General features: G+C 38.9%; 2 protein-coding genes across 7 annotated transcripts in view; one reads left to right on the plus strand and one right to left on the minus strand.

The window, feature by feature from the left end:
* On the minus strand, positions 1-12,046 carry FNDC7 (fibronectin type III domain containing 7). The gene is given in 12 exon segments (XM_087730391.1): positions 1-820; positions 1,402-1,656; positions 2,577-2,823; positions 3,018-3,040; positions 3,275-3,454; positions 4,150-4,404; positions 5,849-6,091; positions 6,622-6,846; positions 6,849-6,881; positions 7,583-7,837; positions 9,684-9,941; positions 11,931-12,046. Coding segments are annotated over 11 exon segments (2,226 nt in total). The 5' UTR covers positions 9,928-9,941; positions 11,931-12,046; the 3' UTR covers positions 1-554.
* STXBP3 (syntaxin binding protein 3) overlaps positions 11,780-12,739 on the plus strand; it is a 25,690-nt gene continuing 24,730 nt past the window's right edge. For 2 of the 6 annotated variants that reach the window (XM_087733221.1, XM_087733223.1), the window contains exon 1: positions 12,620-12,721. In XM_087733221.1, coding sequence (XP_087589347.1) covers positions 12,679-12,721 — 43 coding nt within the window. In that variant the 5' untranslated portion in view covers positions 12,620-12,678. Of the gene's footprint in view, positions 11,885-12,086; positions 12,188-12,619; positions 12,722-12,739 lie in introns of those variants that run through there. The other 4 variants (XM_087733227.1, XM_087733226.1, XM_087733228.1 and 1 more) reach the window with 4 other exon arrangements.

Genomic DNA, 12,739 nt, shown 5'->3' on the forward strand with positions numbered 1-12,739 from the left:
AACATTTGTAGTTCGTAGAATGTAGTCCATGCTCTACAACTGTGCAGTCCCATCAGATAGCAGTAGTTTCATAATGGATTAAATTTATGCCCTGGGAAAGGAATCCCAAGGAAACTACTACTACTTTAACCAATTTTTACTTAAAATGTGTGCTTAGGAGTGGCTCATAGAAGTTCTTGATTTGTTTCTTTATTCAAAACCAGTAATTCCAGAAAACAAATTAGAAAACAAAACCATTAAAAATTCTCATTCATTTGCTTCTGTATTCTAACCACCACTAACCTCCCAACTGAAAATTAACTTCTCTGTATTCACCAGGTTATGGGTGATCCAGTGAAGAGGCACCCGTGCAGAGAAGTATGCCCAGTCCCAAAATGCTCCTGTGAAATTCCTGTCACAGATATTGCAAGATAGCACCCATAAAGTTTACTCTGGAGTCAACCCTAGAATAGAAAAGTTCTATTCCATGCCACCTTTACTCACATAACTTCGGATTACGTTTTAACCATCTAGCATGCACGGACAAAACTACATCGTTCAAAGAAATTTAAGTTTTACCTGAAGGTATTTTTTTTAGGACAAAATGTAAGCTTCAGCCCCTTATCAGTAACTGGAGATTCTACCACTGTGTAGACATCTCCACAAGGTATCTCAGTGATATCCCAGCGACTTGGACCTGAGCTAGGGGTACAGGTGAAACTGCCTTTTGAGCCATGTCAATCAGTATTGTAGTTTATCATTTCTTCAGAAGCTCGCCAGTGTACCCCGACACCATTATTACCGAGTCTATATAGCTTCACCCCAGAAGGGCAGCAAGCACCTAATAAAATAAGAAACATTGATAAGCAAATTTTGTGAATGCACGATACATTATCAATTCCTATAGTGCATTTTAAACCAGATGATATGATTACTATCGCACTGGATACCATCATTTCAAGGAGAAATAATTATTTCACAGAAAGCCAAAATAATTCTTGAACTGAACTAGGGAAGAAAATCTTCTATCAGACTCATATTATGGAGCTGGAATTCAGCCGTTGTTTTGCACATTGGAATATTGTTGCACTCTCCTGACTACGGAGGCACTAGGGCTACCCTAGAGTGCCCAGAATCCTTTTGTGGTCTCTAAAATTTAATTTATAGCATAATTTAAATTAAAAAATTGGTTCTGGAGCAATGTTATCGAAACTTATTTATAGGCCACCTGATGGCAGTTACAAGAACAGGGTTTAAATGATATGAGAAAATAATCCAAAGCCCATTTATTTAAAAGAGAGAACTGCAAGCGTATTAGATATGTATTGAATCTCAGCTGCATGACTTGTATGAGAGGAACACTATACAAAGTTAGTTGTATATTGAGTCTTTTTCTTCCCAATTGCATTTACAATTGCTTACTGGAAGAATATCCTTGCAATGTGCAACTGCATGTCAAGCCCGCTTCACTGATTGCTTTCAGAGATACTGTATAGTTGGTGCTGCATGTGATGCATCCCAGGAGACAGTAATTTTGAAGAGTGCGACACTTTGCCTGTCCTTTTGGAGACTCCAGTGTTGTTACATATGTCTGTGCAGCCATCCCCACAGACCAGGTGATACTTGTTACAGGCTGTCTCACTTGAGTTAGTATCAGGTCATTAGGGCAACGAGGATCTTCACAAGAACAAAAATTAGAGAAGTCAATTCTGTTTTGTACTTGGAAAATGGAAGGTATTTTGAGGGGTTGCAACTAGCATAGTACATGATCAAGAGCAAAGGAATGATGATGTGCATACTTTTCAGTCAAACATTAGCATGCTGCGAAATCCTTGACTATTTTGGCAAGCTTCTAATAAGCAGAATGTCAATATAAGATCAATTTGTTTGTGAGTGAGTTATAACCCTGGAATTATTATAAGATGATTGTTCACCAAGATACTAAAAATTACTAAAATTTGCCATCAGAATATCAGGGTACATCTGTAGTTTAATTAGGCAGGATCCATCTTTACCCCCAAAGTCCTATAGCTCAGTCCAGCTCTGTCTCTGTTTGAAGTCTCTTCCTCTACAATATGAAATGACTGCAGCCAAACTGCCTGTTAAAAATAGATCCTGGTGTACATTAATCTCTGAACTGTGCCTGGGGATTGTCTGGGTAAGTGGTACAGCAAAATACTCTGCTAGCAAATTAATAGCAGGAATGGTGGGTACAATGTGCTTTAATCCGTTCCCCGCACTGTTTATTTGTTGACATGGACATCACCTCATTGCCTCTCCTGGTAATGTTGAAAGTCAAAATGCTGACAAGGAAGTTACGCAATACATTAGTGGGTTATGTTGTTGTATTTTAGTTAGCTGTGCCAGATGATAATTGGTTGCACTAAGGCTCTCGGTATGAGGCAGGTGCCAAGAGATCCTTCCGTCTCACACACACAGATACGTACACGTTAGAGCAGAGGACATCTGGCATCCAGCAAAAGACAGTATAACATGCACACACTGTAACTGAAAAACAGCCAAAACCATATAGAGAGACATAAGAACTATTTTATTATGCTGATAAATATCTTCCACTATATACAATTCCCACATACCTATCTCTAAAGGGACGCTGTAGCTTGGTAAGCTCTGTCCTGCTGGAGATCTTGCTATAGCACTAACAGAGAAAGCAGATCCACAGGGAAGATTAATTAGGGTACTAGAATTTCCAGAGCTTGTGCAATGCCAAAGTCTAGCCTCTCCTCTGGCAGTGACAATATATGTAGCTTCTTCATTGTTAGATTGACAGTACACACTGATAACAGAAAGAGCCTCCTTTGAGATATTTTTAATTTTGGGACTGCAGGGAGCTGAAATATTTCATATTAACAGTATTTAAACATACTGTTTATGCACACTATACAAGTTACACATGAAAATTAACTTCCAGTTAGAACTGACAAACTACTTTGGAAAAGTACACGATCCTTAAATGGTTACTCCTGGTGAGAATTTAGAACTCGTGACAGAACGGACAACATAAGGATTTTGCATACAAAACCAGAGGTGAATTGGAAATCTGATTTTCAAAAACTTGGAGCATTCAGAAGCTTTCAGTCCAAATCTGGTTTTAGGTCCCTGATTACATTGTATTTTTAAAGACTTTGAGTAGTTTTTGTTTGATTGTTTTTATCAGTTACAGTAACTTAGCACTCCAGTAATGCTTTTCATCCATGAATGACTGCAGCGTCAAACTAATTATTTCTTCCGCTAAAGGAAAATAAGAATGATTATAATACCTGTTGCTACGTACTTAGATGCACACGACGCGTTGCTGCCCCTGGCCTCGCTGACAGCATAAAACCATGAGCCGACGAGGCACAGGCCGTGGCGGTGCCGCTGCAGAGCGCCCCAGATTTGGTTCCACAGGCTTCAGCAGCGGGGAGAGGCGCCCAGGTGACCTGGCCCCGAAGGCGCTGCCGGCAACAAGGTGCTGGGAACAGACCAGGCAGAGAGGGAAACTTGAGCGTGAGCTGGTAACTGGCACCAAACCGAAGAGCCTCATCTCGTTTATCTATGCGCTTCGTGTCTTAAATCTCCAAAGGTGACGGATGTTGTACAGTCTCATTAATCCCAGGTTTACTTCTTGAATTAATTCAGTACCCCTCCTTCCAAATCAAGAGGGCATTCTAATGTATAGGTAAGACATAGGAATTACGTATATCCTTGATTTAAAATGTCAAAGCATCTAGAGGTTAAATAAGTCTAATAGTGTTCTTCACCATTTCCCATTGAACTCATTATTTTTTCATTTTCCAAATATGAAAACCCTCTATGAAGAAGTTTAAGACTTTGGTACAATAGGGAAAAAAAAAAACCCAAAGCAAACAGGACTAGAATTCAAATGTTATGCCAGGACTTTGTGTCATTCATATGTCCTTGCTTGATGACTGTGAATCGTTAAACTATTTTCAAGTTTGTAAGCATGTTGTTGCACTTGACAACACAAGTGAAATTCAACTGCAATGATGTGAAGTGGTTCTTTTTCTCTGCCAATCTTTGTGTGTTTTGCCCAAAAATTGAATAGAGCTGTAAGTCATTATCTTCCAATAAAAATGTCCGACCAGCTCCACCAGAAACACAGTTAAAGGATCCAAAATAAATTCACACGAATACATTGCTACTTACCAGTAGCACAATTGAATAAATCACTTAAAGGACTCTGCCCTGCCTTGTTATATGCAAAGACACTAACGAAATAAGTGAAGCCACAGCCTGACTGGAAATGGCAGTGCGTATGTGATGTGTTGCAGGGCACTTCCAAGCCATCATTGCTCTTCACAAAAACCACATAATAATGACCAAAATTTACGCTAGACCATGACACCAACAAGTGGCCGGGTTCATCCTCTTCAATTGATATATTTACTGGTGCATGAGAAACTGAAAAAAACATATAAAAAAGGAAAGAAAATAATAATTATAATCAGAATATTTTTATTGAAGTTATACTTCTGGGGAATAAAGGCAATCAGGAATATATAGAATATATACTAAGCTTGAACAGTTGTTCTGTCTTGTTCAAGAAAACAGCAACTTATCTGCCTTTACAGAGGATGCTATTTACATTTAGATGAAAAGTAAGTATGATTTTTACAGAACAAAATAGATGCTACCTTCATGTTTTACAGAAAAGAGATCTGCTTAAGGAGCCCCTGTGAACAAAAACTGTGGCACCAGGCAATATTTCAAAAGGAACTGGCATAGTTTGTGCTCACAGATAGTAGTTTTGGATGACAATCAGAATACTAGCTTGAATAGCAGTTGGCATCCAAAAGCCTTTATGTGAAAACCCTTTATGTATTGGTATGAAACTCACTGGCTGTGTGTGAATAGAGCTGTCCTTTGCTCAGGTTTCATTTCTGGTGGCATCCCAAAATGTCACATTAAACCGCGAACTCCACGGCTTTTACTTAAATAACATTTACTTCCTTTCTAGTTCAAAAAGTTTAGCTTGCTGCTATTAGAATGAATATACATTATCTGACTGAAGCAATGTTGGCTGAGAAGATTACAGCCCACTGCTTAAAGGTTTTCTCTTGCTTAAGGCTCTCTCATCCCATCAGATCCACCTCTGAGTTGCTCACATGGATGATCTCTAACTCATAACAATGAGAAGTCAAAATGAGGCAGGTTACATCAAATAATAAAGTAAATAATGTTGTGTCTTTAAGGTAGCACATAATAACAAAAACGGTTTAGGTTTTGCTTACGTGGGCAGTTCACCTAACAGGTCAGGAAGCAATAACCTCTGACATGGCAGCGGTGCTAGGTAGCTGAAACGAGCAACCTTTTGTCCTGACAAAGCTGCTACCTCCGAATGGTCTGTGACGGTATCCTAATTTAGTCTAGTGGTGCTGCTTAAGCTGAACGTCGTTTTGCTGACCTCCTTTCTAACTAACAACTAGATTTAGCCTAGAACAGTTCTCAGCCTAGGGCCAGTCCTTAATGCTATTTCCTCACAGATTTCTCCCAACCTATTTGTGACGGACCTGACGTGGTAAGACAGATCTGTTATTCCTTACATTAGTTTTACACTCAGAAAATTGACTTTAGAACAGGTACTTCTGGTAAGAGAAAAATGCAGGCTTACTGGTTCAGCCAACAATATTTAGACCATTGAAAGTTTTTCTCACAGAAATATGATGAAAGTTTAGGCTATTATCCCCAAAATAGAAACGTATATGGCACAGTTCATGCACGAAGTTCAGAAGCAGAAATAACTATTTGAGAACCACTCGTGAATTGTAATGGACTAATTTACATTTGAAATTAAAGAAATATATGTTAAAATGCCATAAGCTATATAAGGATCAATGACACATACTAGTTTTTAAGCTTACTGCATCAGTAGGTTTACTGGATCCAGCATCGTTGTGTGCTGTGACAGAAACATAATATTCAGAGCCGCACCGGAGTGATGGCACCATGCAGGAGGCAGAAGATGTGTTACGCTTCAGTTTCAAGAGTCCACTGGAGGCTGTCACACTGTCAGTTGGCATCCAAGAAACAATAGCTCTTAAAGCACCACTATTAAAAGCTACTCGAACATCCACTGGTGCATTAGGACCTACAGTGTATCAGTTTGGAACACATAAATACGACTTAGCATACGGCCTACAGACATGATCTTTTTCATACCTTGCAAACTAAATACAATTTTTGTGGTGCAGACCTTACCCTCATTCATATTGAAGTGACAATTTTTTAAAGAAATAGTTCTAGTTGTACACCATCACAAAGCTTTCTGTTGAAACTCATTGCCTTATTTGAATATTTGCTTCTCACAGTTAGAAAAATCCTCAGGTCGGTCTCAGCTTGTGTAATCCTTACCCAGGCCTGTCCTAGGTACAACTTTAGTGGTAGTTAATAGTATCTTTACCTCAGTAATATTCATGAAAAATAGCTATGGCAGCTGAGCTTTCATGAACTTTGAGATGGGGTAAAAATCACATGATCTGAAAATCTACCCCATGTATCTTTGAAAAACATAACACAATCACACATACACATAAATACTTCTGGGTAGATCTTTTTTTTTTTTTTTTTTTTTTTTTTTTTTTTAATGCTTACTTGGTTTCAGAAAAGAAAATTTCTAACTTGTTCTTTGGTTATATGTGAAATCATCTCCAGGTATCCTGTTGACATTCCAGGCATATGCCTTGATAGTATACAGAGTTCCTGGATCTAGATTTGTAAATATCAAGGAGGTATTGGTGGTGTTCTCCTTCAGCATTCTGCCCAAACCATCTGATCTCATGAGGGACACAGAGAATCCAGCTGCCATATACACAGCTTTCCAGCTCACTGCAATAGAGTCACAATCGGAGAACTAACAGACAGAACTGGAGCAGCCAGGACTGTTGAGAAAGAACACCACTTAAGCTTTTGGTTTTTCAGTCATACTGTTTGAAAGGGCCAAATCTGAAATGAATACACAGCAACAACAATCACCAAACTCTGAGAGACAAATTCAGAGACAACAAAAACAGAAAAATAAATTAATGCAAGACTGACAGAATAAATATGGAAACTGATTTGGTACGTCCACTATGATATTACAGGTTTTACAAATGAATGTAACTCATACAGAAATTACGAAAGGTTGAGTGTGCAGAAGAATGAAAATCACCATGAAGATACTGCATTTCCTGTCCTCTAAGTTTTACATTGTCTTATTATTTTATACTTTTAGTTGTTTCTTCATTTCTTCCATTCCCTCAAGTTATGCCTTTTGTTAAAATAAAATATATATATTCATACAAATTCTAGTAAAACTTCTGATTAAACATTTAACTTACATTACTGTCATAAAGTAAACCATTAATTCAGACTCTTGTCCTGGTCATTAAGTCAGATGCCCAAATTCTAGTCCTCAAAAACTGAAAGGAGAATGTGATCAATACAGTTTAAAATACAAGATCATAATAATTCAGTACTGGTACATGCCTGGGCTATACCGTTTGTTTTCTGTTCAAATAATTAAAAAAAAATATGCTTGCATGAATGCTTTGTATTATAATAACATTACAGAATATGAAATAAGAATTTGTAAATCCACCTGTTTTTGCTTTTCTGAAAGGTGAAGACTGGCTTTTTCCTCCTGAATTTGTAGATCTGATAGTGATTCTGTACAAGGCGGCAGGTTTCAGTCCCATCGCTGTGCCTGGAGAATTTGTAACTACAGTTCCAATGAAGGGATCTCCATCTTGTGCAGTCAGCAGGTAACTAGTAGCCCCAGGTACTGCTCTCCATTCCACTGTGATACTGTTGCTAAGTTTTGAACAAACTTGGTCAATAACAGGTATATCTGGAGCTAAAATGGAAATACCGATAGACATACTGAAGTTGGAGAACTCAGCCCTGTGAAACGCTAAGTGCTCTGAACATTTCACAAAGACAAAGTGTAGGACAAATGGCCTACCCTTTCTATGAATGTTTAAAATTTAAGTTAAATGACGTTTAAATGAACATTACAAAATACAAAGTCTTGAGATAATCTAGACCAACTTTCATATTTCAATAAAAGTATTCTAGTACCCTTGAAATCACTATTGAAAATGACCATTATTTAACCTAGGTTGCACTGAGAGGTCTCTTTTTTTTTCTTGCTCTGTAGCCAATTAACTGTACTGGATGTTTATAGACAGCAATATCCAAAGCAATATATACAAAGAAGAAGTGGTTATTTATACAAAGCAGTCTGAAATAGGATGCTGAATCACAGGCATTTCTATATCAGAGCAACACACAATAATTTAGTTTGGAAGGGACCATGGGAAGTCATCTTATCCAACCCCCTTGCTCAGAGCAGGTATACTTAGATAAACAATAACGTGACACATCAAATATTGCAATTAAATGCTTTTCTATCACGCTGCAGGCCATTCAGAAAGAACTCTTGTGTACTGCAGTCACAAAAGTAACTACAGAGAGTGTATTTCTTAACCACAAGTAATTTATGTTCAGTAATCAGGATTTTCAGACTAGAATCGGCATATGTAAAGCAAGTCCATATATTGCAAGGCTGCAAAAAACTCACTAGAAGAGAAAAAAAGATAAAACAAAGGTGTATCCCACCTAAAATTAAGAAAAGGGATGAAAAAGTATTTGGGACGAAAGTATGCACCTTGAGGCAAGCTTATTTATAGCGAGGCAGCTAGTTTGGGATTTGAGAGACCCTAGCAAGTATTATACATGGTTATACAACTCCTCAGCATTATGTCTGCTGTCTTATTCCCAAGCTTTTTCTTATTCAGCTATAGTCAGACACCCTCTTTTGCCCCATTTGTAACAATGGTAACATATATTCTATATGACCATGCCTATGGAACATGTGCAGGTGTGTCTTTCGCGATCTTTGAGCAAGCCTTTGCACTGATTTTTTTTCTTCCTTTTAAAACATTGTCTGTAGTAAAAATTCATAAAAATTTCTGTGCAGGAAATTCTTATGCAAGTCTAAGGGAGTTGCTTGCCTAGCAGTCAAGTAGAGAATATATAGCACGTGATTTATATCAGAAATAAATTACAGAACATTAATCATTAATATCTGTTCTCCCATAACTAAGCTAGCAATAGAGGGTTTTTAACACTTATCAGGACAAACAGTGCTATGTTTTTATTTTCAATTTTTGTTGTAATAATTACTTTTATAAGAAACAAATTCTACTGGAAAATAATGGCTATTTCTAAAAATTATCAGTTAAATTATTTTAAAAACAGAATTTCGACAGAATATTTTTTCAATTATATTTCAGTGATGAAATAAAAAAGCATTTCTGTTCATGTAGATTCTTCTTCAATATCCATCAGTGACTTATGCTACAAGTCCTTTTGTGAATGAAACAAAATTACTGTTAATCAGCATCAGTACTGAAAAATGTATATAGCTTCATATCTGCATTTGTAATGAAAGGGTAGGTGATTTGGAGGGCTGCAGTTTGAGCAAGCTGTGCATGGCAGGTCAGGGAAACATAGATTAAAAAAAAAGCAGAGGGGAAAAGGAGCTAATCATGCTAATATTGAACTCAGTAGGAGAACCAGCAAAAGGCTTCAACAGGAGTGGCAGCTATTCCCTACCAGTACAATGAAACATCAAGGATAAAATCCCAGTCCTACAGAGGTCAATGGAAATGACACTTCACAAAATTTCTCTTACTAACCTGTTGACTGCATAATCTGTGTTTCTGCAAGAATAATTCCATTCTTGTCAGTGGCTTCTGCTTGTATAGCATAAATAGTATTGGCAATTAATGAAGTTAGAGTTCCTTTAAGTGTAACATCACTAAAATGAGACAGTAATGAATGGCCTACAGTATTCACAGCTGTAGCTCTGACTCTGTAAGAAGAGGCTCCCGAAAGCTGGGGCCATCTGAGACAAATGCTTTGTGATGTCACATCATACATAGACACGGAGAAACCTAAAAAACAAAAACTCTTTATGAAAAAAACATTTTAGTCATTCCTGAGTTTAGTCAAGTCTTGACAAGAAGATTGTTCAGTGCCTTATCAAGCATCTATGTGACCTAATTTTCAGATGATAGGCATTCCACTGAATCTGGAGTGCTATTTCCCTTGTTCACTTCTGTAATCCATTCATTACCGTAATAACTGCTGCTTACTCTCATAATATCATGTTGTGATGATGGCTGTTTTTCTTAAAACCCCCATGTGCTGTGGTCTAATTATTTTAAAACATTTTTAAAAATACTGGGTATAATCCACATATGAATATACAACCAGTGTCAACAGTATTCCACACATGAAGAGGATCAAATGCTTGTTTTGCAAATCATGAAAAGAATACGCTACATTAAGTGTCCAAATACTGCAACAACATGTCTGCAATGATTAAGCATCCAAGACTCTTGACAGTGCATCACCTGCAGGAACGTGTACTGTCACCAGAGAATGAATGAATTCTGAGAGCATTTCTTGTAATCTTGCATTCCCCGTATTTTAAACTGGTCACTATTCACACTTAAGGCAATAAAAGCGGTAGGCAGAAAATACTAGATTGAAGAAAGTATAAAATGTTGTAAAACATTGGAAATATTTGTGCTTAGGAGATCATGCTTCTTCTGGTGTGTTTTTTGATTTTTTTGGGGGGGGTGTTTTTTGGTTTTATTTTTTTTCATTAAAAGATACAACAATTAATTGGGTGCAAATATGGGACAGTTTAAATCCTATTTGTAGCACAGTTACGTAGGTAATGCACAGCACAATTTGTCCAGCTGTGTGTTCTGCCTGGTTCACGCTAGTGTCAAGGCATAAGCAGTCTGTCAGAATTTTGTGTGAGTGTCTCACAGAATTGGGACTCCTAAAAATGAGGTTTAAAATCCAGAAAGATATCAACATAGTTTTTTTAAAGCTGAATCAAACTTGAAAACAATTTTTGTTTAAAAAGCTGCTAGAACTTACAAAATGTTTTATTAGAAATCACATATGTGTGTGTTCTCTTCAAACCCATTAAAAAATAAGCATATAAAACCAAAATACCATTTTGAAGATTCACCTGTGTTAGCTGAAAAGATCTAAAAAGGAAGATGTAAAAAAATTAGAAGTACAAAGTTAAATATTTTCTTTGGAAAATTAAAAAACTAATAATGTTAGTAACAACAACAACTTAAAATACTACTTTTTTTAACACATTTTACTGATATGATATATTTGCTCAGGTTTTTTAAGCACAGAAAGTTTATGCAACCAACGAGATTTGGTACAGGTATGCAGATTGTATTACTTCTTTATTTTCCTCTCTGAATCCGCCTATTGATCCAGTTTCTAGTTGTTGACAGACTTGGAAAGACCCTGGGTCCTAATATATTATTTTATTTTTCAGTCACTTGTATACACTACAAAAGTGTAATAGCAGCAAAATATGAATGTAGAAGTGGGTGTCAGACAGTCTCTACCCTAACTTTTAGTTTACTTTTACAAAGAGTATAATATCGTTCTTGAAAATAGTTTTAAAGCAAATGAGCTGCCCTCCCCATTTCTAGGCAGTTGAAAAGCAGTGCAATAAATATTAATGATTTACTTTTTGCACAGCACATCTTGTCAGAACTTTGTTCCCACCTTCACATGGGGATGAGCTCAGGCCGATCCCTGCTGTGACCAGTAATATTTTGCAGGAGTGCTGTCACCGTAGGTTTGCTCCCTGGGAGGAGAGGAGGTTGTGTTAGGTTAGGCCCTCCTCCCTGCTAGACTACAGCCTGCCAGCGGTTACCAAAACCGTGGTGAAGTGAGTCTGACACAGCATTGAACTTTTAGGCAGGCAGGTGGTGGGTTTTTTTCCCCCTTCTGTTACAGGATGCAGTTTCTGTATTGCTTATACAAGACTCCTAATATGATTAAGCCCAAGGTAAATTCAAAATTTGCTGTTCAGCTTATTATCTACTGACACTTACAAAGATCTTTTTTTCTGTCCGGAACGATGCCCTCATCGTACTCCCCTCTGAACGGAACACTGCTGTACTGACTGGGAACTGCTTCCTCACGCTTCACCTTGTGGAAGGAGAAATTTTCCTCTCATTTCTTCATATTCATACCAGCTGCTGGTTCCACTTTGACAACACGCCTTTATGTCTTCAACCTGTAATTTCTGACAGACGATTTTAGGCGTCAAGAAACAGCATCCTTCTATGAACCGACCATGTTTTCTTCGGTGGGTTACACGAACCTAGCAGGGAACGCGGGCACCGTTTTTATGTGGGAGGCACGGTGGCGAGGGGAGTTTTACACCCCGAGGAGACCCGGGACCACGGCAGGTTTCGCGGCCCCTCTCTCCGCGGCCAGGCGGTCTCCCGACCCCCCGGCTGCTCCCCACACCGCACAAGGAGCCCGCCTCGGGGCTCGGGAGGCGGCTCCCGCCGTCCCGGGCTCACTTTCTGAGGAGCAACAGGACGCTCCTTCCTCGGGGGACGAGCCCTGGTCACCCGGCGCTTCCCCAGTGGGAATTTCGGACGCTATCATCGCAGAGGAAGGGGGCCCTGCGGCTGGCACAGCTCCTGAGGGGCCGGCACAGCTGGTGGGAGCCCACCCCGCCCCACGAGCAGGCAGCGCACCCCACCGCCACTCGGCTCCACCCGCCGCCTCTGAAGAGGGGCGCGGAAGGGAGGGGCGCGGCGGCGGCAGGAGGCGAGGCTTGCGAGCAAGATGGCGCCGGCAGCGCAGGGGCTGAAGAGCCTGGTGTGGCAGAGTGAGTCCGGGGTTCCGT

The sequence above is a fragment of the Nipponia nippon genome, unplaced genomic scaffold (genome assembly GCF_047370975.1).
Source record: "Nipponia nippon isolate SJK-2023a ecotype South Korea unplaced genomic scaffold, ASM4737097v1 scaffold_5, whole genome shotgun sequence".
NCBI lineage: Eukaryota > Metazoa > Chordata > Aves > Pelecaniformes > Threskiornithidae > Nipponia > Nipponia nippon.